Consider the following 25,299-nt stretch of genomic DNA (forward strand, 5'->3'; position numbering starts at 1 on the left):
ATGAAGGACTAAGTAAAAATTACTAAATGAAAAGTGAGTCCGCTTAGATCTATCGGATAAGTGGTACTTGATTAGGTTTTTACAAACAATCTACCTGGCCATTTATTTTGCTTTTTTAATTTAGAGTGGTCTAGGCCAGTTAGTATATAGACCTACGCCTTCTTTGGTTTCCCCTATTCATCCATAGAGCATTGTCTTAGATTCTGGGTGTGAGAACCTGGATGCGAAGCTTGGGCATTTTAAGTTGTGTACTGTGGCAAACAGATCTGTGGAAACCCCCATTTCTGAAAGTAGGGAAGAAGAACTTGGGGGTGAAGTTCCCACTTGTGTACTTGCTGCCTTGGTCTGCTGAGCAGGTCTGCAATCTGATTGTCTACCCCTGGAAAGTGTTCTAATAAGAGATAGATTTTGTGGTGAATTGCCCAATTCCAAAAGCTTTGTGCAAGGCGCGACATTTGGAGAGAGTGGAGTCCCTCCCTGTTTCTGTAGGTAGTACATTTCTGTCATGTCTGTGTGAACTAAGACAGTCTTGCCTACAAGTTGGGTGAGAAAAGCTTTGAGTACTAGATCACTGCTAGAAGTTCCAGGTAGTTGATGTGGAGACGTTTGTAATTGTCCGACCACAGTCCCTGTACTGTGTAATGTTGAAGAAGGGCACCCCAACCTGTTAAGAATGCGTCTGTTGTCAGTATAGTCTGTGGAATCGGGTCTATGAAATGCCACCCTTTTGCTAAGTTCTGAGGGTTTCATCACTGCAGAGAGCGAGGAGTGTGGCTGTCTACCAACACTAGATCTGTTATTAGACCCTGTGACTTATTCCACTGACTCAGTAGACATTCTTGCAGAGAGCGCATGTGAAGCCTTGCATGAGGTATGATTGCAATGCAGGATGCCATAATTCCCAGCAGTTGCATGTAGACTCTCACTGGTAATGATTGGTTGGGTTGGAATTGTGATAGTGTGGCCTGAGTATTGTGAATTCTCACTACATTGGGAGTGGCTAGAGCGTTGAGAGTGTTGAAGGAAGCTCCCAGATAAGATTGCACAGGAGAGACGTGTGTGCATTTATTGTAAAACCTCTGGGGCTGTGGTGATTTGATTTGATTTGATTTATCCATTTGTAAAGCGCGCAAATGCCCGAAGGCGTCTTGGCGCTATGACCGACCGCCGACTATTGAGACAATGTAGAAAAGGGGGTGGATATCTTTGGACTGGGTAAGAGTGGTCTGCTTAATTCAGACACTCTGTTCATCACCACCCCCTTTTCTGAATCATTTTTGTCCACCATAAGCGTGGAAGGGTATACTCAGATGTGAGTCCCTTGCTCATTGCACCATCAGGATTCAAGCAAGCCGGGCCGAAGACGGCTGAAATGCCAGAAACCGGTCCCCGGTAGCTTGTTTCCTTCCCAGTATAAGAATTGGCTTGGTAGTTTGGTCTGCCCTGTTCCCATGATGCACTCGGCCAGGGTCAGACTAATTTGCATACAGCCAAGTTCTGAGCTGGGATGGTGCAGTGAGCTAAAAAACGGTGATGGATCAAGCCCTGATCTTTGGACTGGGTAAGAGTGGTCTGCTTAATTCAGACACTCTGTTCATCACCACCCCCTTTTCTGAATCATTTTTGTCCACCATAAGCGTGGAAGGGTATACTCAGATGTGAGTCCCTTGCTCATTGCACCATCAGGATTCAAGCAAGCTGGGCCGAAGACGGCTGAAATGCCAGAAACCGGTCCCCGGTAGCTTGTTTCCTTCCCAGTATAAAAATTGGCTTGGTAGTTTGGTCTGCCCTGTTCCCATGATGCACTGGGCCAGGGTCAGACTAATTTGCATACAGCCAAGTTCTGAGCTGGGATGGTGCAGTGAGCTAAAAAACGGTGATGGATCAAGCCCTGATCTTTGGACTGGGTAAGAGTGGTCTGCTTAATTCAGACACTCTGTTCATCACCACCCCCTTTTCTGACTATTGAGACAGGCAGCTAGAGCTATGCGGTGAACAGCCAAGTTTTGACTGCCTTTCTAAAGGACCCCAAAGATGGACTGTTTTTTATAGAAAGAGGCAACCGGTTTCAGATTCGTGCTGTGTGCACCAGGAAACTTCTTCCACCCCAACTGGCTCGTCTAAATTTCAGGACCCTGATGAGTTTCAGTTGGCTGGATCTGAGAAGTCTGGCCGGTTCGTACGGTTTAAGATGGGACTTCAGGAATTGTTCCCTGAAGTGCCTTGTAGGCCAGGCATAGTGATTTGAATTGCACCATTGTTGTAATTGGAAGCCAGTGTAAGGTTTTTAATTTCTGGCTTATTGGCTTATCTAGCGCTCCGTTCTGTAGGCGTTGTAGTTTGGCTAGGATCTTCACTCTAGCCCCGGCGTACAGACCATTCCCGTAGTCCAGTCTTGACAAGGCTAAAGCTGTCACCACTGTCTTGCGAGAATCCTCTGGAAGTTATGGCAGAATTTTATCATCTTTAAGATGAAACAGACTGTTGAGGCCAGTTTACTGGGTTGTGCGTCAAATGAAAGACTGGTATCCAGAGTAATGCCCAAATTCTTCACTTTTTCCTGACGAATCTGGACATCTGCCCAGGTTATTAGGCCACCAAGCCGGGGACCAAACATTTGCATCACCCCCAAGATGCCAAATAGAAGTACCTTGAACTGGTAATCTTTTCGTGCTATCACAAACCTGAGGTATTTGCAATGAGCGGGATGAATTGGAATAAGAAAATAGGCATACTTTAGATGTAGAATAGACATAAAGTCTATCAGTGGAAGAGTCTGTGTACCTTGTATTCCTGGACCGCGACCTTTCTCTATGACGACGATGTCGTGATCTGGTCGAAGATCTGCGCCCACTGCGAGAGCGGTATCTCCCCCGGGATCTTGGTCTCGTGGGCGCCGCCGTAACCACCAGCACAGGCAGTTGGGGAAGAGGTGGAGTCTGAGCCAGAATCAAAGGCCTCGGTTGTGGAGGTGGAGGAGGAGGAGGCGGAAGTGGAGGTAGTTGAGGAAGAGGTAGCGGCGTAGGTGTCCTAGGCCGTGAAGGTGAGTAGCTCCTGGAGTAGTCAGAGCCTGGAGACCGAATTACTCTCCTCTTCTTACGAGCAGGCCTCAGGGAGAGTGCTCTGAAGATCGACTTCCCTGATAAAGAGCGCCGGCGCGATCGGGTACTCTGATGTGGAAATGCTAACCACAGAGGATGAACTTCAGCTAGACACTGTTGTGGGCGTCGACTTTCTATTCGACGTCAACTTTCGCCGCAAAGTCTCCACCTTCTAACTGACGTCCACCTTCTCACTGACGTCCACCTTCTCACTGACGTCCACCTTCTCACTGACGTCCACCTTCGCCTTGACGTCGACGGCGAACGGCAGTGTTGCCACGGCGGCGAGTGCCGATGTCTTCGGGACTCAGCACGACGACGATGGTGTGTCGACATAGTCTGTGAAGTACTCAACGTCTACCTCTTCCGAGGTCTCGACATCCTTCCCCTCGACACAGAGCGTCGACGTCGCTTCGACCCAGAGCCCGGGTCGACGGGGAGCATATTGTAGTCATACCTCTCGACGCCAACTACGTAGCCATCGACGTCGACCGGGACCGGTGCCGTTACCGGGCCTTCTCTTGACTGGGGAGCCCCCAGAGGCCAATGCACGGGCAGAGGAAGAAGAAAGAGTCCCTCCATGCCCAGAGTTTCCACCTGCAGCCTGATGTCTTCTCTGCTCCAAGCCTTGAAGACGGATCTTCTCCCTGTCACACAGGAATCAGGAACATGTGTTGTTGGAAGACAGAGTTTGCAAACTCTGCGTGGGTCTGACTCGGCCTTCTTCCTACCACACTCAGGGAACAAGAAAGAGGTGGTCTAGCAGCTCAAAAAAAGCAGCAAATGGAAGAAAAAGGCCCCAGACGTCGAATGAAACACTAATTAGATCAAAAAAGCTCCAAAAATGTAAATAATACCAATAAAGGTAGAGCTCAATGCTCAAGGGTCCTGCTAGCAGGAGCCGGAGAAAAAGAAATGAAAGTAACTTGCCTTTGGCCGTGCATCATGGGATACCGAGGGTCTCTGGAGGGTTCCTTAAAGACACAGTATCCCTTTTCCAGACACATAATGGCAGCCTATGAGGCTTGTCTGTCCAACCCTTCCTCTCTATCATGTCAAAGGATTTTTGTGAAAGGGAGTTTCTCTATGTGTGGTTAAACTCTGTAAAATGTGAAAATGTTATTATATTATTTGGCTATCCTTTTCACTTCAGGGTGAAGTGCTGGCCAATGTAGCCTTGTTAATGTTAGGCTGCATTACTGGTCTTTCATTTTCTCTTAAGTGTCTATGCAGGACTGCAGAAGACAACTTAACAGACTATTTTGATTGCTCCGGGGTCCTCGAACATAAGCGGGACTATTCACAGATTATGGCTATACACAGAGATCCCCTACTACAGAAGTGGAAGTGGCGTGGAAACGCCACCTATATTTTACATTGGCTGGCGTCATCATCCATGGTAAAATGTTGGCTTTCGATTGATAATGAGGCTTCTTAATAGCTCCTTGTTACCACCCTTTCTCCTTTTGGGATAGCCCATCAGGACTGGATCTTTTACTTGCGGCATTAGACTGTGTGCTTCATTAGTCCACTTTTTTGCCATTGGTGCAATAGCGACATCTTGCTGCCTCCTTATTAGCCGGGGTGTGCTTTGAAGTCACTTCCTGTTGTTCTATGGAGCCTTTAATTAGTGTCCCTCCACTGATCAGGCTGTAATTCAGGTATTATTACAATTTTCTGTATTTCTCTACCATCTCCAACCCCACCACCTTAGCGTTTTTCCTATAACTTTTAGCCTGATAAATAGTGCTGTGCCGCATCATAACTCTGTGAAAATAGCACATTTACAAATACATCTCCCATCAGAGTGCTCACGACGAATATACCCATCTCCATTTTATACTACAAGAGTGCTCACAGTCACAACCTATATCTTCAACTTTGTTTTTCCAGTATATTTTCATAAGTAAAGCCTTGATATTAAGCGCACGACAGCAATGTGTCCACAGGAATTCTAATTTACTAAACGATCAACTGTGCTTTAGAATGTTGATTAATGGCAGGTAGGCAACTAGGGTACTCTAAGAAAGGCAACATTGCCATCGGCTGGAATGACACTGAAAGCACTCAAATGAAATGTCAAGACTGGTGTCCCAAAACTTGGGGGGTGCAACAATAAAAGAGAAGAGCGAGTACTGTGTGGGGGTTAGCCACATTACAAGGCTAATCATCAGAATGGGCACTGACAGATAAACGGAAGTAAACGTTTTTTGTGTTTTCTGCAGCACTGATTAAGTTCTGAAGTTCACACAACATATGGCACAGTGCTGATGATGCACGCTATGGACATCTATAATGACATGAAGGTCTTTACCCCCTACTATCCATCTTTTCATGCGGCTTCACTCCCTCCAAAACTGCTGTCATAGAGCTTTCCCATGACTTTCAGCCCGTTGCATGGCTGAGAGTTATTTAAAAATAGCACTGTGCTGCATTATAGTCCTATGAGAAAAGCGATAGAACGCACGGCTAAAAGACATTGACAAAGCCAATAGCTCTCACATCGGCAAGACCTATTGGCTTTGCCAATGCTTGTTCTGTGTTGGATCCAGTTTAGAAGGTACAGTGTCTATGTTTGGATCTGGTTGTGAAGTAGACAAATCTTTGCTTTTCGGTACTGTAGCTTTCGGAGTCGAGCCGGAATGTCTCTTCAGTGCAGAGAGTTTCCACTCCGAGGGATGTTTCTTAATTTTCAGTGCCAAAGGTTTTGGTTCAGAAGGTTTCGGTTCAGTACCCATCTTGGATTTTGAGCTGGAAGATTTTGGCTCGGAAGTGGGCCTTGGCCTACTCGGTCCAGAGAGTTTCAGTGCTGAGCCCTGAGGTGGAGAGTTGGAGAGTTGGAAACCTCTTCTCTGTGCCGACCTTGGTCCTGAGGCGGAGGCGGTGCTGAAGCCTAAGATTTCCTCGGGACCTAATGGGGGTGTATGGTGGGGTAGGGAGAGAAGGTGTATTCGGTACTCATGTTCATTTCCCTGTGGCTCATCATCGTCCTCAAGGTCAATCTGTAAGTCTGATCCGGAGTCAGACGCAGCTGAAGCTATCTCTTCCTCTGCCACCGATACCTCTTCTTGTTCGGAGTCTTTGCTGAAGAGATCTGGTGTGACATCCAACCGCTGCATCTCTCTACGTCGAGCCAGATGATCACAGAGAGTTTTCTTTGACCTGAAGGTGCGGCACGTGTCGCAGTCTTGCTCTTCGTGCCCGGGGGACAAGCACAAATTACACACCGGATGAGAGTCCATACATGGATATTTTGCGTGGCAAGGGGGACAGAATTTAAATGGAATCCATTCCATCGACAAGGAGCCAAATGGACGTGGATGGGCTGTAAGGCCGCCCACAGATCTTCCGGTCAAAATGTTGAAGTTTTTGAACTTCAAATCAAACCGCGGAAAGAGAAAACCCGTTTGAAAACAATACCATCAAGGTAGAGGGAGTACGCATCGAGGGGGAATCGAGGATCGATTCTGAAGCGGAGCGGAGCAATACTAGTCTGACCCCGATAGCGGAAAAAAACAATCTGGAGTTGATGCCCATGCGCACTATCACTGAAAAGAAGAAGTCACCTACCTTGTGACTGGAAAGACTTCTTCGAACGAAAACAACTTGCAAACATTTGGACCCAACACTAGATGGCAGGAGCATGCATAGCATGTGATCTACAGTTCAAATGCCTCGAACATATAGCAAATCGAAGAGTGGATGAGCCATGGATTGAGGTCTAGGGCGGTTAGAGCCTGGGCAGCAATTGCTGCCTTTATAAAACTTTTAACTTCTGCCGATATCCAATACAAGGAATATACAAAAGCAGTAATTGTGAACACAATCCAATTTGTGTGAGGTAGGCAACTAGTTTATCAGAACTACGCCTTTCAAGGCACTTACGGAATTGTGTTCTTTCAAAAATTCTGCAGCATTTTCTTCAGCATTGCCACCAATTTCACCTATCAATATAATTCCTTCAGTATGTGGATCCTTCAGAAAGACATCAAGACAATCAATAAAATTTGTTCCATTGAAAGGATCTCCTCCAATACCTGAAAAGAAGCAACAATTTAGTAAAAAAAAAAAAAGTCAATTACTCTTTATAGACCTAAAAACAGAGCATATTAATTGGTTAACTAATCAGTATCACTACTCCTCTAGCATTCAACTGTGTGTGTACAAAACCTGTACTAGAAGTAACGTTATTCTAAAGGAATAAACAACTTCCTACCCTTGTTCATCCTTCTTGAAAGTCAAACAAGCATTGGCATAGCCAATAGGTCTCGCTTTTGGGGCCTTATAAGTATTTAGGCATGCAGTACAATATCCTTCCTGCAACAACATCAACTGCTGCATGGCTAAACACATATAAGGTCCCAAAGGCGAGACCTATTGGCTATGCCAATGTTTGCTTTAACAAATTACTTTAGACTCGAGCTATGATTTAAGTAAAAAAAGATCAAAGGGGCAGAGAAAGCACATGAGAACGACGCGTTCCAGATATATATATATATAAATATACATATACACACAAAAAACTTGCAGTAGAATTGTCTGGGTTCTTCGCCAGATAATTAATGTGGAATTAATATTTTGATGTGTATACAGCTAGTCAAAAAAAAAAAAAGTACACCATGCTAGTATTTAAAAACATCAGGTTTCCATCATCCTTAAAACAGAGAAAACTGTAAAGAAAATATAGTTCACGAACAAGAAACCAAAAGCTGAAATGTGTCCGACATCTTAATGCAACGGGCAAAACAATAATGGTTAGGAATTGAAGAAAACAAATACTTTGCCTCCTCCCTCTTAGATATCACGTGTTTACAAGTTTAGTTTTACTTAAAAATCAATCCCCAAATAATGTCAATGTTTATCGTATTTTTAACTCAATCACTCACACATGAGCTGTATTCAGTGAACAGGAAGACGGCATTAAGACATGGAGGGTTTCACAAGTAAGCATATGACGCTGTGCGTAAGAGAGAGAGCGGCAGGCCATCGCCGAGCCGACAGCCTCGGGAAATTGAAAGGAAAGGTAGCGTGAAAAAGGCAAGAAAAGAAAGATCACAGCTGGCTTTGTGTGAAGAAAAGAGAAGAGCGGGTGGGATCAGGAGCTGAATAATAGTAGGCTCTGGGGTAAGGCAGGCTCAAGGAGAAAAGAAACACGACCCGCTGCCGCAAGTCAAACCGTGTGGTGGGGGAGGGGGCATTGAAGCACGAGCAAGACAGAGGAGGAGCGAGGCGCGCGAATGGAAGAGCGAGAGGAAAGCCAGATGGCTCCTCTGCTCGTGACTGTGCGCGTAACCGCACACTATATGCCACACAAAAAAACTGTGGTCGGCTTTTTAAAGCCCACTCACTACATGTCTCACCAGAGTAGCGCATTCGCTGGCTCAGGTGAGACCTAAAAACTAAAACTGTCTCCCACGAAAAGGTTGCTAACTGCTACAGGCTGCACACTGCACAACTTCTGATTTGAGATGCAGAACCATTCAAATGCAAGTGGTTTCCATTACATTTCAGAGAGGGGGAGTTGAAGAACTACATATTTGAGGTTAGACTTTACTGCAGAATCCTAGCTCATTATACAGTTAGTTGGGTTTTGGGAAATAATTAATATATGGTTTGTTCCCTTTTTATGGCAGATAACTATATGTAAGAGTTTTAAAACACTAAAGTGGTACGCAAACAATATGCCTTATTTTTTATGATTAAGTAGGGACTGTTCATTGCCAACAGTCACTCTCTCTCATGCCTTCGCGACTTCAAGTAAAGTAATATGTACCACTTTGTTTGAAAAGGTAAGGTGGTTTAATACAGTATTTTCTTTTATCATCATGATTTTGGGAGGAAATTATCTAATGTTTTTGCTAAACTAAACTATTGAGTTTAATGAACAAACTCGTTTTAAAAAGGATTGTGATTGACATAATCCACTGAAAACCACTGATCTTAGATGCTGATGTTTAAACTCCAATAGACGTTTATAAAGGAACTGAATGAAATTCAACACCTTTTAACATACTTTAGGTAGTCAATGTGCAAAGAATGATTCCATGCATATCTAACGAAGCAGTTGAAAACTATTCTCTTCTGAGTACCAAATAGCCACTAACCGATTAACCACTGTCTGATAAAAAAAATTATGAAAACCAATTGTGTGCTTAGAGACAATACGGTATGAATACAAACTCCTTTAGCAAATTTACAGGAGTGCATCCAATTAGGAAACTACAATAGGTCTATATGAAGTGTACACATGTATTGGTATACAAATTGAAGAGGCAGAACAACAGTCAATATTTTACATGAACTATTAATTCACTCTGTAGCATAAAATATACTCACCGACACAAAGAGACTGTCCTAATCCAACTTGAGTTGTCTGGTGGACGGCTTCATAGGTAAGAGTACCTGATCTTGAAACAATACCTGAGAAACAAATGTATTTTAGACTACGCAATAATCAGTAAACAATCAGTATGTATGTTTTGTCACGAGGAACATATGGCTTAATGAGCCACAGGACATTAAAATGTAAATGAAGTTTAAGAGAATGGATTTATTTTGAGAATCAAACAGTATTTTGAAAATGGTTCTTTATGCTGGGTCACCCACAAACGTTTTGCCTTCCTCCTCCACTTTTTCGGACCTCGTTTTAGTTGGCTTTAGGACTCTTTATCACTGCTAACTAGTGCTAAAGTGCTTGTGCTCTCTCCCTAAAACATGGCACCATTGGCTCATACCCAATTGGCATATTTAATTTACTTACAAGTCTCTTCTATATAAGTAGCACTTTAATAGTGACTAAGGCCTGCCATTGCAGAGCCTGTGTGCACAGTTTACACTGCCATGTTGACCTGTCAAAATAAGCTTGTTCTCAAGCCCAAATCTTCCCTTTTAACTCACACAAGTCATCCCTAAAGTAGGTCCTGGACAATCCAGAAGACAGCGTGAAATTTATTTAAAAGGCAGGACAAATACTAAGTATTACATGTCATGGCAGTGAAAAACTCCCAAACTAATTTTTTCCTACTGCAAGGCCTATCTCTCCTGTTAGAACTGGGGGTCTCTAGTTGGCAGAGGTAGGTGCCACTGTCCAAATAGGGACCCTTGCTTCTAGTCAGGGTAAGGAGCAAACACTCTTAGATAACCCCTGCTCACCCCCTTGGTAGCTTGGCACGAGCAGTCAAGGCTTATCAAAGGTAATGTGCAAAGTATTTGTACCGAGACTCACAGTAACACAGTGAAAACACCACAAACTGACTCCACAACACTTTACAAAAATAAAGGTATTTTAATCTAAACTACTCAAGACCAAAACGACAAACTCCGACATACACAGTTCAAGATTATGGTTTCAAAAGATTTCTTAAAGTTGCGATAAAATAATCCACAGTTGCGTCACGTTTAGCCAACAGTATCTTTAAATGCGACAAAACAGAAACTGGTGCGGTGGAAAACAAGCGATGCGTCACTCCTGAGACTTTGGGGAGGCGATGCGACAGCCCCGCTGGATGTAGCGGGTGTGAAGCGGTGCCTCCGGTCTGTATGGGGAGAGATGCGATACCGTGTATGGATTCCGGTGCAGAGGTTCCGTAGTGAAAGAAGCTTGCAAAGGCACGATTCGATGATTTTTGGAGTTGTGACGATCTCCGGGGCGACGATGCGCGGACCAGCAGTGATCTTCCTTTCGCAGCTCCTCGATGCGATGGCTCTGCGACTACACTCACAGCGACGTTATGCGGTCCGCAAGCAAGTGGTGCGGCGATCTCACCCAACGAAGACAGGCTCTGCGACGACACTCGCAGCGATGGTAATCTTCCCGCACCGGTCTGGTGCGTCCCGCAAACTAAGGATGCGACGACTCTGGCAGCGGCAACAGGAGCTGCGACGATCTCGACCTTCGCGGCGGCGGGAAGTTCCCCGCACTGACGGGGATGTGCTCCGCAAGCGAGTGATGCAACAAAACTTGCAGAAAGTCTTTAAAAGCTTGGTTTTCCAGCTTCCCAACACAGGTACAACTACCAGAGGCACCACAACTGGCCCAAGCACTCTAGGAAGGACAGAACTCTCTCAGCAGAGTTCAGGGAAGCTGGGGGTAAAGTCTTTTTGTTCCTGAGACTTCTTAACAGGGTGCCAGCTCTTCTCAGGCCCTTAGAGATTCCTTCAAGCAAGGGGACACAGCTCCAAAAGCAAAGTCCTTCCCCTCTCCTTGGCAGCAAAGCAACAGCAGGTCAGTCCAGCAGAGCAACAGCAGGACAGTCTTCCTTCTTCAGTTTCAGCTTTCTCTTTGGCAGTGGTTCCTTCTTGATTCCAGGATGATCTAATTTTTCAGTAATCCGGGTTCCTGTACTAATACCCCTAAAAGTATTTTATCCCTTTGTGCAGGAGGGCTCTGAGCCAGGTCTGAACCAGTTCTGGGTGTTCCTTGAGCCCTTTGTTTTCCTGGCCTCTCCTTTCCTTTCAGAGAGAGGGGTAGGGTTGTCAGCCGCCCAGCAGGAGGTGGAGCCAGTATTGTGGAAGGCAGGCACAGCCCTATTCAGGCCAGGTGCTACCCCCTCCCACTACTCTAGATGCAGATGGAGCTATTCAGCCCAGGAATGGCCCACTCAGACTCTGGGAGCCACCCAGCCCCTGTCACTCACAAACCAGACAGTCAATTCTCAAACAGGCCAAGGCACAGAGAAAGGTCAGACCAGAGACCAGCAACTTTCTAAAGGTGCGGTTCTCAAACACAGGATTTAAAAACAACCTTTCCTAAAAGATGTGGTATTAAATTCTGAGTTCAGGGATACCAGACTTATGTCCTATCTTGCTCCTATGGGAAGATATGCTGGTAGCCACTGTAGCCAGCATCCCCCTTGATAGCCTATGAGGCAAGACAGCCTTTCAATAGTGAAAAACAAAAATGGCTGTAATTCACTACCAGAGCATGTCACCTGCACAAGTACATGCTCTACCTTTCACATACACTGCACCCTGCCCAAGGGGGTACCTTGGGCCTTTCATAGGGGTGACGACCAATGTGTACAGAAAGGGAAGGGTTAGGCCTGGTCAGAGGGGACACTGGCCAGGAGGACATGGAAATTCACAGACTGCACACAGGCACTGCGGTGGCAGGCCTGAGACACCATTTTAGGGCTACTCATGTGGGTGGCACAATCAGTGCTGCAGGCCCCCTAGTAGCATTTGTTATCACCAGCCCTGGCACACTCGGTGCACTTTCTTTTTGGTGACACAAATATGCCAATCATGGATAACCAATCACAATAACAATTTACACAGAGAGAATATGCACTTTAGCACTGATCAGCAGTGGCAAAGTGCCCAGAGTTCTATTGCCAACAACCACAAGTCAGGAAAAACAAGTGAGGAAGAAGCAAAAAGTTTGGGGATAACCCTGCAAAAAGGGCCATTTCCAACATCTCCTATAGGTTAACAATACGATTACCTCATTTCATCTTATAGGTGTGATTCCCAATTGTGAAAAGATAGACTTGAGTTTGGGGTCTATGGAATCACAATTCCAAATCCAAACTTAGGGAGAAGTTGGATTTTAAATTACTATTATGAAAATGTCACGTTTAGAAAGTTGGCATTTTCTTACTTTAGCCATTTGGTGCCTGATCACAACTGGGGTAGATAACAGCTGGGTTTGTGAATACCCCCTAGACAGCCACACACACCGGAGCTTAGGTGGGCCATCCTGGGGGAATGGGAGGAGTTGAACCCAGCCTCACTTACACCTGAATAGACTAGGTTTTGTCCCCACATAAAGGGCTGCATATCCCCAAGCAGTGAGTATTTAATGAGAGGTAGCTCAGCGCACACTTCCTACAGAATGTGAAGAGACTGGGAAGTTTGTTACTTAGAAGGGTAATAAAGAGAGGGGGCCCCTACTTGCCAGCCTATTTTGCTGGAACAATGATGCTGCACAAAACTGGTATATCATGTGCCTTCATAGAAAACTAAGCCTTGATGAAGTCCAATTGTTTACGGGATGAAACATGTTGGTTGGACCATGTACATAAATTAAGAAAAGAGGAAGCAAAAATGAATAAATTAAAAACTTAGAAAATAAAGAATTTGTTAAATACATTCAAATGGACTTCTTGACCTGGTGCACCTCCACATGCTTTGATGATCAAGAATTTGGTACACAGTGGCACTAAACAAGGGCAGGTGCTGGAGGATGTCTACACAGGACTACTGATTTGTTCAAACTAAGGGTGAGGTGCTGACTGGAAAAGTCAGCCTTTGGGTTCTTTTTGTGTGACAAACCCCCAAGTAGTGAGTCTGTAGCCAGGATATTGAAACGGAGGACCTTGGTGCACTTCAAAGACCGGTCTTTGAAGTCTCCCCCACCTTAAGGCCAAACTGGGTATAAGTACTGGTCCCACTGCTTCAGTACACTTCTGGACCCCTGAAGACTGCCAGGTAGAAGGTCTGCTGTCCTGTTAGAGGACTGCCACTCTGCTAGATTGCCGCTTTGCTGGACCCCTGCATTGCTGTGCTGCTCCTTTGATTGGGTGAGAAGGACTGGAACTTCATCACTGGAACCCACAATGACTCTAAGAAATAGCAGACTGGCCTCCTGATCCCCTGGTCTCAGGGACATAAAATAATTCTAACCACACTACTCCTGCACCTGGACTCAGCCATCTGTGAGTCTGCCCTGCCAACTGTTGCCACCACAGTCCTGGACCCTTGAAAGTTGGCCTACGGTTCTAGTGGAACCAATGCATCGGCTGTTGAACTGACGCATCACCTCTACTGCTTGGATGCCCCTTTGCTGCGTGGATCAGCACAAATGCAATCTGCTGCTGCTTGGAAAGGAGCAGAGGCAAGGCCTTGGGAACCACCACTGCACAAAGTTCTTCCTGGTGCAAGGTCTAGGCACCCTTTTGAGGGCAGCCTAGATGACTATAAACCTCCACATCACAGCTTAACACTCCTTTGCAGCTGATGCACCATCACAGCTGGATCAGCATACCATCGCCACTGTGTGGATTTGCACAGACGGATCACCTCGATCATCCTTGGCGTAGATGCCCCAGGATTAAGGCATTTTTGTTGAGTGGGCCTCACTGCGTCCCTGTATCCGGCCTGGACTATGTTCCGCTCTGGTGCGTACAGATATTCCAAATAAAGACTTTGTTTTAGGTGCTATTTTACCTAAAAATGTTGAAATTCAATATCCCAAGTTCTATTTATTTGATTTTTGTCATTTTAGTCCGGTTTTACTTATTAAATTAAAAGCTATTTTTCTAATCTGGTCTGGAATCTTTTTGTGAGATGTTTTCACTGTTTGAAGTGTTGAACAAATACTTTATACCATGCTTCCAAGTTCAGCCTGGCTGCTCTGGGCCAAGCTATCAGAGGGATGGTATAGGTTAATTTAAAGATTACCTGCTTCTTACCCCGACTAGGATTGTAGTTGCTGCTCGACTAGAGCTCATATCCAGTCAATCTAAAACCCAACTTCTAACAACGGTCATACCCACAATCTGGAACACATGTCCAAAGAAGAATCCAATTTGGGAAAAGTTTTAAGTTTTGTCAACAAGCAAAAAACTGATGCAAAAAAAGAAAGGTATGTACCAGAAAATGTTCATGCTTTTTAATGCACAAAATGTTGCAAGCCCAAGATGCTGTGCAAAGTCCACAAACTTTGCAAAACGTTTAACTTACCACTATTCCAATGGAAAATGTAACTGTCACGGTTTTACACAAATTACATTTTTTTTTATTTTTTTACAAAAATGACAGATGGGGCACTAGCACAGAGCACCACCCTTCCCACTGTTGTCAAAGGTTTAGACTAGATTTGAGTTACGTAAAAGGTACAAGAGATTGGCTGATATTGATCATTAATACGGCAAAGAGGTTGTGTGATGAACTATTGGTTGGAGATCTTAGATTTAGAGGAAACTCTGAAAAAACTTACAACCATTTATGATACCAAAGAGCAGTTGCAGTGGATCCAAGAGGACTTGGCAGAGTACAAGAATTATATGGTTAATCAGAAAATAAAGGGTCTACGAAGAAATCTTGAGAGGTACACACGAGTTTGCTTTCCCGTATGTAGACGATAAACACTACCAACAGGGAAGCGAACAAGTTTCCCAAGTGCATTATCAGAGGTGTGGCAGACAACAGCAGAGGAGAACACCTCAGAATTGGACTTTCAATAACACCTCGAGGGAGGAAGAAGAGGAGGTACAGCTACCCAACCCTGGTAGAGAAAGTTTTGATCCACAATCAAAGTATAATGAGGAGCTAGGCTCTTTTTTAGGACAAACCCACCGGGGCAACAGAGGAGGTGGGGCACAGAGGGGCAGAGGCCAAGGCTGTGCCCGACAGAACGAGGGACAGCAATGGCCAATGTTCTCACTGCGCATAACCCGCAGACGGGGCTGGACCCCGCTCTAAACAACTTACCCATAAATTTATCAGACTACGAATTGACATCCACGAGATTCGGGTACTTAATAAAGGATTGGGACATGTTCCCACCCAGAGGTATGATGCCTTCAAGCGTAGGCCGGAATTCCACGAAACAATGAGGAAAACCAAACTTAAAAAATTATTTGCCAGTAAAGATCTAGAACCAGAATCTATATTCACAACCAATTTGAGACATCCCTCACAGTTTTGTCCACCCATTTCATCGGTAGGACCGGAGGTCCTGGTATTCGAGCAGAAGGTCTTGGAAGAGATCTCGAAATTGGAACAACTTGACCAACGAAATGGCTTCAATAACATGAGCCATGTAGATTGGGAGGCAGTTAAGACACTACAGGACAATGCTGCCATAACTATAAAGTCCGCCGATAAAGGCGGGCGGTTGTAGTTTTGAATACCACAGATGATAATGAGGTGTTGAGGCTGCTAGGTGAGCGTAGAAACCATCACCCCCTCCCTAGAGACCCCTTGTGTGAACTTCAAGATCTTATCACCAAAATGGTGGCGGAAGCCAGGAGTAAAAAATGGATAACTAGTAAGGAGGCAGAGTTTCTTGCTAATACCAAGCCCAGATCTCAGGCCTTCCACATTTTACCAAAGGTGCATAAGGCACAACGGCCCCCACCTGGGCGCCCGATAATATCGGGAATTTCTTCCTTACTTGAGCTATTGTCCCAATTTGCAGACTTCATTTTAAGAGAGTCTGTGCTTAAGCAACCATCTTACGTACGAGACACTACAGATATTCAGAATACCCTTAATGATCTGACATTTGACTCCACACAGCAATTTTTAGTTACAATCGACATAGAATCGTTGTATACTTGTATCCCCAAGTAAGCTACGCTGTGGGCAGCAGCAAGAGCCCTGGGGGAACAAGGATGGTTCTATGATACTCTCCAGTCGTTCGTGCTTCAGTGCATAGAACTCACAGTGACATGTAACTACTTCTGTTACAAAGATGATCTATACCTGCAAGTGTCCGGAACATCGATGGGCGCAACTTTTGCGCCCAGCCTGGCATGTGTTTATGTAGACCAGTTTGAGGAACACTTCCTGTATCATTCGTCAAATTCCTTCCAGAGACACATTGTTCTCTGGAAGACGGTGGACGGAGCGTTTGAGAAAACCAAACGCCAACATCTCCTTTGGTATCGCTTTGTTCGCCCTAAGTTGGCAGGGTATGCCCAGATGTGGGTCCCTTGCTCACTCTACCACTGGATTCAAGATAGTCTGGCTGATGAGGATTATGAATCCGAAACCGGTCCCAGGATGCTTGTTTTCGGTCCAGGGAAGACATGGCTTGGCAGTTCAAGCTGGACTGTTCCCATGAGGCACAGGGTCAGACTGATTTACATAAGGCCATGTCTGAACTGGGGTGGTGGAGTGAGCTAAAGAATGATGATGGATTAAACCCAGAGCAGTTGACTGGGGGTGAGTGTTTGATTTTCTAAAACGCTCCGTCCATCATCTCCTTTGGTATCGCTTTGTTCGCCCTAAGTTGGCAAGGTATGCCCAGACGTGGGTCCCTTGCTCACTCTACCACTGGATTCAAGATAGTCTGGCTGATGAGGATTATGAATCTGAAACCGGTCTCAGGATGTTTGTTTCCGGTCCAGGGAAGACATGGCTTGGCAGTTCGGGCTGGACTGTTCTCATGAGGCACAGGGTCAGACTGATTTGCATATGGCCATGTCTGAACTGGGGTGGTGGAATTAGCTAAAGAATGGTGATGGATTAAACCCAGATCACTTGACTGGGGGTGAGTGTTTGATTTGATCAAACGCTCCGTCCATCTTCTCCTTTGGTATCATAATATAACCTTAGCAGCAGAAGACATTTCCGGCCGGCCTCACGCTGACACTATACACATCTGACATACTGTACTAGTGTCAGGCAGTGAAGCATGCCAGATAATAAAACGTCAAGACTTGTAAATCATACTCCCCCTTACCCAATCAGAAGTCAGAATAGAGAAAAAAAGGTATACCTCAGAACCTTCAAACCTATTCTGGCTCCTGAATGGATACAAATTAGTGCACAGATTGGTTCTGTGCTAGCCCAGCTGGAGTAAGAAATCAAACTGCATGCTCGCTAATATTGAAAAGGAGCAGGTAAGGGTGTGTGTGTGTGTGTGTGGGGGGGGGGGGGGGGTGTATGGGTGGGTTTGTAAATTTGAAAGCCTCCGAGGTGGGAGGAGTTGGGCCCAGGGGTTGGATACTACAGTATATGACTTTGTGCCTCACCTTCTTACAACTTTAGAAGAAAACACTGCTTTTGGCAGCCCTGGGATCCATTGAACTAGATTTCTCAAACATCGTTTAGGAAGCCAAAAAGTTAACTGAGACTGCACAATAACTCAATTTAAAACAAACATTAATGATTCAAAATCAGTGTCATCTGTTAAGTTTGTTGGAACTTAATTTGCTGAATGTGAAAAGGGGCCATGTCCACCAAGCTCCTATATCCTGTGTTTGCCTTTATCCTGAGTGATTCGGTCACTTGATTCATCCCTGGAAAAACCCTAAAAAAAACAGAAAAAAAGCCCAAAACAACTCTGCACTCTGAGATGGGTTACTTATGTTCATAACTACAGGGTGGGGATAACGAAATGCTGGAGAGCAGGTGCACCTGAACTGGGCTTGCAATGCCTTACATTGCTGATGTGATTTTTATGCTGGGGTGCAGCATATTAGACAGCAGTTATGGAAGCTCTGATTAAATTAAATTTAATAAAGAAAACTATGAAAATGACTGATATTGTGCTCAAAATAAAATGCGAACTGAGCTGGGAAGTCACATCTATTCAATATTGTGTAGCTAGGCACAGTTGCAGTATCATGTATGAACAATCATCACTCAAAATAAACCAGAAATCTCTTAATTCTAATGTGCAGCAACACATTTGCCACAGCCCATTGACAATGGGTATAGCAAAAAAAGACATCAGTATGCAGAACTCACCAATTCTTCCTTTCTTGTGGATGTGACCAGGCATGATGCCAATTTTGCATTCACCGGGCTAAAAAAAACAGAAAATCAAAATATAAAAAGAGAAAAGGCACTGTTTTACAGGACGAAACGGTTTTAATATAACCGTTCATGCCAAAATTTACACGCAGGGCCACAGGAATTATACGTTTCTACTGCAGCTTTTTTATAATTATCAATTTGCCATATACTCAATTATCTGCTGCATAATCTTCATATTTTAACAAAAATAAAAATAAATTCTAGCTAAGAACAGATGGAAATATACTAAAATAGTAGCGACGTGAGTTCGCACACATGGAAGGCTCTTTAAAGAAGTTTACTGGTCATCTTTCAGTTGCCTATTTCTCTATTTAGCTCTTAAACTGGTACTATGGAGGTGAAATCTTTGACTAGAAAGTATTGGCAATGTGTAAAAATTACAAAAATAATGAAGTAATATAAAAAAGCCACATTCATCAATACGAACAAGTCACTTACCTTCAGCAATGTTTTTTCTGGTGGATATGGTATCTGCCTGCGGGTTTCTCAACTTTTGAATAACCCCTTGCTGCGTTCCACTGAGACTTTTTTCATAGCTCTCCCATGTTGACGAGGATGTCACAATGGCGCGGCTCTGCTCACGACTCCGTGTGATATCATCAAAGCCATAAGAAGGCCTCGTTGGCGTGCTGACGTAAATTCCACCCAATATTCCCATGCCTTCGAGGCGAACCAACATTTCGCAAGTATACACAGTATACAAGTTGCCACTGAAGAGCCCATTAACCTGGCAACGGAGTCAGCCATATGTAGGTCGGACTGGATCACCCGAAAGGCTGTTGTAGCCTGTGTGTCCAACAGCACCTAAGCAAAGTGACCCTGGACATCCTCTGGCAACTTGGGTATTACCTCCTTGACAGACTCAGTCAATGAATTGATAGAATGCCCCATCAAGCAAGTGGCTTTAGTTGATATAAAGGACATGCTGCCCGACGCACTTTTTCCAACTTCTTGAAGTCCCTATGCCCTGGAGTAGAACAAAAGGAACCAGCAGAATGTTTTGAGTTCTTGACAGAGCAGGGGCAGACATTGGCTTCTGCCATATCTCCAAAATTAGCTGTGTAAGAGCCTCATTGAAGGAAAGCAAAGGCTCCACCGCCGAAGAAGGAGAATGCAGAACGTCCGTCAAAATATTAGTCCAAAAGGTCAGCAGCCTTTCTAATAACCAAATAGTAAATGGCCACATCCTGAGAGGGAAGAGCTTTGGATAGGAGAGCTCCCACTCTGGAGACGTGTCAAGACCACTGGCTTCTTGCAGTCCTGCCAAATCTTCCATTGAGTCAAGTCTCTGCACCTGGAATTCCTCTTCTTCCAGAAGTGTCTGAGCCTCCCTCCTCGAATGAATCTTCGAGGAGGGAGGCTCAGAGGCTCCCTCCAAGTCAGCGTCGATGGAGGACGTTCAGAAGCAGGGAGCGGTGCTGACCGAAGTCGAGATGGAGAAGAGCTCAAAGGTGTCGGAGAGTAGTCCAATAGGTTAACCGCCCTGGCAAACATGCCATACATCGCATAAAAAAATGCGAAGGGTCCGCACCTGGATCCGGGAAAGGTGGGTATGGATCCTTAACTTCTGACCTGAGATGAATTGAGGTCCAAGAGTGGGCACTGGCTGCAGCGTTGGAGACGCCAGATCCAGGATCAGAGCAGCGGGAGGCGCAGGAGTCTCCCCCCCTGGGAGTCAGTGAGTCCCTAGGCGTTGAAGAATCCCTCCAAGTCGGAAAATGCCCAAGAGACACCTGCGGTGAAAGAGAAGGGGAGACGTCACCCTTCCAATGATGACGCCAGACCAGGGACACCTGTGAATTCTCCTTCTAAGAGTGACCTGTGCTGCCTCTTCTTCTTGTGCTTTTAGGAAGACCTTGAGTTGTGCGGAGTCGAAGACCTCGACTTGGTCCTCTTGCGACCTCTCTTCTCCTTCTTTGCCCGGGCCATAAACAACTTTGCCTGTCTTTCTTCAAGTGCCTTCGGATTCATCCAACAGCACGAAGAACATTCTACACGTCGTGGTTCGACGACAAACATCAAAAGGCAATCTTCGTGGGGGTCCGTGACCGACATATGGCCCCCACATTCCCTACTGGGTTTGAACCCAGGCTTCTTCGGAGTAGCCATCATGAAAACACAGTTTAGGGGCAACTGCAACAAAGTAGACTACAAAGAAATGGAGAGACCTAGAAGACCGGTATGCATCGACTGCAAGGAAAAAAAGGAACAGACGTCAACACGCCGACAAGGTCTTCTTACGGCTCAGATGACGTCACACGGAGTCGCGAGCAGAGCCATGACATTGTGATGTCCTCGTCGAGGTGGGAGAGCTAAGAAAAAAGTTTCTGTGGAATGCTGGGCAAGGGGTAATTCAAAAGATGAGGCATCCACAGGTAGATGTATCCATCAGAAAAATTGCATTTTCTTGCCTCACAATTCATTGATTTCCTGCCTCATAATCCCAGTGACCCTGATTATATAGAAGTATGGGAGAAGAAAAGGGTAAAAATAAGAAATTAAGACTAAGTAAAGTTAATGGTCCCCACAATATAAAAGGCGAGTCATGTTATGACATCTCCACGGTTATTTTGTGACAATGTAACCATTCTCAAAATAGTGGCAATCAAAACCAAATGGAAACAATGTTGCCCTGATGTCCTTTGTAATGTAACAGAATAACTATGCAAGGCACAGCAGTTCAATCCTTAATTCAGACCCACTGGATATAGTGTCATTTTTTGCCACAGGGAAGAAAACCTCAACTGTTAGACCGCTTCAAAGTTTGACTCTTTTACATTAATACTTCTGCACACTATATTTTCTAAAGCAGTACAAAATAGCCATTTAGTTGTTTAAGAGCAGGAAGGGAGAAATAGACACCACAAAAACGAAGACTTGAATAGGTAGGTTTATCAGTAAATACATACGCATCCACAGAAGAATTTCACGAGGATTTTACTACTTTTAAGTCTTACACATACACCGGCAAAAGTAAAAAATAATAAATTACACATGGCATTTTTGTCAGATTCTCAACGCGTGGATTTGGTAAATGCAAACCATGTACTCTGCAGGTCCCGGCAACAACTTTAAAATGTTGCCAGTTCTGGAGGTCTAATGACACCAAGTATCCCAACTATAATGAACTGGTCACAAAAAAGAATTGGCCACCATACTATTACTAAACAAACATCAAACAGGAATGCGTCATTAAATTATACTCTTTGGGTACAAACCCTGTGCTACAGAGCTGGTGGAGACGCGCTAGAAAACCAGCACGTTACATACATACATTAGAACAGTTCTTTAACTTACATTGATGACTCCGGGGCAGTTTGGGCCAATGAGGCGCGTGGTGCCCTGGCGCAGGAGCCGGTGCTTCACACGCACCATGTCCTGCTGTGGTATTCCTTCAGTAATGCACACAACCAAGGGCATTTGGGCATCAAGCGATTCATCAATGGCAGCAGCAGCAAAGGGAGGTGGCACGTAGATAACAGATGCAGTGGCTCCGGTCGCTTCTTTAGCCTGCAAAAAAAATACGATTAACAATAAAAGAGACCGCTTTACAAAACAAAATGATTGAGCCTTCTAAAGAGTCAGTAACTACATTCAAGAATCCTCAGCCACACGTTACAGCATAGTTAGGAAAACAATCGACATAGCAAAGTGCCCATTATGCACAACAGGAGAATGAACACAGTGGAATCAACAGGCCAAGATTTCAGCCTGGTTTAGCTCTCAAACGAATAGCAGGTCAGACTCCTACTTATCCCTCATAAGGTTACTTATATTGATTAAACATGCCATCACAGACTTTGCTATTTCACAGTGCAGTAAATAACAGGTAACAACCCATTTAATGTCACACACTTAATCACTTTGGGGGAATTAAAGACTAAATTTGGTTAAACTAAAGGCAAGAAGGTTACTAATTGTGTGATACTGCCATTGCATTGACAATCATGTAACTGTTTCCCCAACATAATGTGTATAAATTGATTCTGTACGGATTATGTTAATTATCTCCTTACACAGGCATGTTCTGGTTTGTTTTTGGTAGCATCTTCAGCATGAGAAGGCACATTAGACAGTTATACAATCTTACCATGTCCTTGGCTAGGACCCTTTGCTCAGGATCTGTAAAAATGTACTTACTCTCCCCACCTAGGTCCATAATGAAAAGGTCTGGCAGGTATCTGCTTGTGATGGTTAAGTGATATTAGAGGATGGCAGTGTATTCTTTTTGTGTTGTTTCAAGGTGCTTTGTCCACACAAAATGAATGCCTGCCCAATCCACACAACGTAGTTGTTGGTGCACATCCAGGGTGTTCTAAGGTCCATTTTTGGAGTTGAACTGGCTTTTTCTGCTCCCTAGGGATTCATTTTCTCACTAAGAACTTCACTTGATTAAAAATTGACACTTCTTGATGTTTTGTGCATGTGCCATTTATAGGGTGTGATATTTACCTCATGTGTAAAGTAACATGCATTTGTTTGTTTTTTTGGCCTCATCTCACCAATAAGCATACTGCAGAACTTACAAAGTTGCCGTTATCGAACTGGGCGCCCACCAGCTTCCTGCACTTGGTTAGGTCCCCCGACCAACCCCTTTTGGAGTTATGGTGTAATCATGGGACCGGATGATTTTAGCCATAGATGTCAAAACAGTCTCAAATCTCGGCCCATAGGTTGCCAAGAACTCCTTGGGCTATCACTGGTTCCAACAGGATCAAGCTGAGCCATTGCAAGTGCGGATTTGAGCCAGTCTTCTGTTTTGGGGGGAAGGGGATCTTTACATTTTGCGCATACCTCCCTACGGGCCAACAAAATCAGACATAACAACAAACCTCTATGAGTCGGTACTAGGTCTGAGGTGGAGAGTCCATCATTAGCGAAAAAAACTAAAGATCCATTAACCTCGATGTTGACTTCAAAAATTTTACACAGGTAGTCTCCAACCCCTTTCCAAAACAATACTAATTCGGGACACTCGTAAAACGTGTATATAGTTGGCTTTGGGTGCCATGCATCTAGCGCATTTTGGTTCAGGTAGTGGGGCGCATTTGGCTATTCTGGCTGGCGTGTAGTAGATGCGGTTGGTCACAAAAAAAATGTTTTCTTTAGACTAGCTGATTTAGTAAACTTATACAGTAGATCTAAAGATGGTTCTAAAAGATCACCAATACCAGATTCGAATCGAGATTGGTTCCAGAACGATGTCTGTGGTGGGATACCCAGGTCATTTAAGTCTACTAGCATTCTGTACCAGATAGAAATTTCTTTCTTCAACGGCTCAACAGTTTGAAGCAAAACCTCTGTATCCCAGTTACCCCTAGTACTCCCAATGTCTGCCTCAAACCAGGATTTGAGTTGTAAAAAAACGTAAACTTTGAGAAACCAGTACCAATTCTGGCTCTCAACAGTTCCCACGGATGAATACCACTTGTCCCCCCCAAATCCGACCATGTAGACACTCCTACTCTCTTAATGGGGCCGGCAAGACCATCCTGGAGACACAGTGGAGTCTCCGGGGAATCCAATATGGGGGCAAGGTCGGAGTGTTAACCAATCCCACATCTAGTTCTTACTTTAAACCAAGTTTCTAATGCAGTCTTAAGAACCTTCAAACACTCTTTGAAAAAACTTAGGGGACCCAAACTTATAAAGAAACCCCTCTCCTACTCCCCCGCCTTCATTTATTGCCAATTCACTAAGCAACATTCTCCAAGCCGTTACTGCGGGTTTAAACAAAAGCATCCGTGTAGCTTTGAATTGGAATGCGACTAAATACCAGCTGATGTCTGGAAGAGCTAACCCACCTTTGACTAATTTACGCCTCAATTTCTTCCACGACAGCCTTACTCCCTTGTCCCCCCCCATTCAAAGCTCCTGATCTTACTTTGTACCTTAGAAATAGACTGTTGGGGGAAAGTCAGGGGGACAGCATTAAACAAATAGGTCAGCTTCGGGAGGATGATCATTTTCATTAGGTTAGCTAGTCAAGGGAAGGTGCCTCCACCTTGCAAAAAGACAATCTTTCTCCTTAGTGATCTTTTTCAAATTAATGAGGGGGATTTTCTCAAGATCTTTAACAATGTTGATGCCCAAATATTTGAACTATTTACTAGTCGATCCCCCCCACTGATCAATATTCAAGCACTTCACCTCCGTCTTCGAAGAGTTAGCTAGGTAACCAGAAATCAGGCCAAACTCTTCCAATAGGGTCCCAACCCGCGGGATTGTCACTTCTGGGTTGCTGGTATATAGGATTATATCATCAGCGTATACGCCTATTTTAGATTGATACAGCTAAGATTTAAGGGGAAGAATTAGCTCTTCCGATCTAATAGACTGAGTCAACGTCTCTATGTATAGGTCAAATAACCAGGGCGAAATAGGGCAAGCCTGCCTAGTCCCCCTCTGAATTTCAAAGATGGAAGTAAGCAATCCATTAATCAAGATTTTCGTCTAAGGCGATCACTGCCAAGGGGTCTGATTTTTTATTAAGGCCAAGTCTATATTGCTTATAAGCAACTGAGTCTGTTCCGGGATATAGCGCTCAGTTATAAAGTCTTCACAAATTAAAAGAAACCTGGAATATGGCTTAAACTATGAATGCATTACCACACAAACCGCAAACAATACAAAAGCTAATATATAGATGCCTGTGAACAAATTGTTACTTTGCCTGCAGGGGATTTTAATAGGGTGAATATTTCTGTGT

General features: G+C 44.5%; 1 protein-coding gene across 1 annotated transcript in view; it reads right to left on the bottom strand.

Moving 5' to 3' along the window:
• The window catches only part of SUCLG1 (succinate-CoA ligase GDP/ADP-forming subunit alpha), a 115,542-nt gene that overhangs the window by 21,913 nt on the left and 68,330 nt on the right, over window positions 1-25,299 (bottom strand). Inside the window, exons 4-7 of the mRNA XM_086964428.1 lie at window positions 21,888-22,100; window positions 18,522-18,579; window positions 9,438-9,521; window positions 6,987-7,138 (exon numbers count right to left, since the gene is read on the bottom strand). Coding sequence (XP_086820554.1) covers window positions 6,987-7,138; window positions 9,438-9,521; window positions 18,522-18,579; window positions 21,888-22,100 — 507 coding nt within the window. The remainder of the gene's footprint in view (window positions 1-6,986; window positions 7,139-9,437; window positions 9,522-18,521; window positions 18,580-21,887; window positions 22,101-25,299) is intronic.

This window comes from Lissotriton vulgaris, chromosome 3_2 (genome assembly GCF_964263255.1).
Source record: "Lissotriton vulgaris chromosome 3_2, aLisVul1.2, whole genome shotgun sequence".
In the NCBI taxonomy this organism is placed as follows: Eukaryota; Metazoa; Chordata; class Amphibia; order Caudata; family Salamandridae; genus Lissotriton; species Lissotriton vulgaris.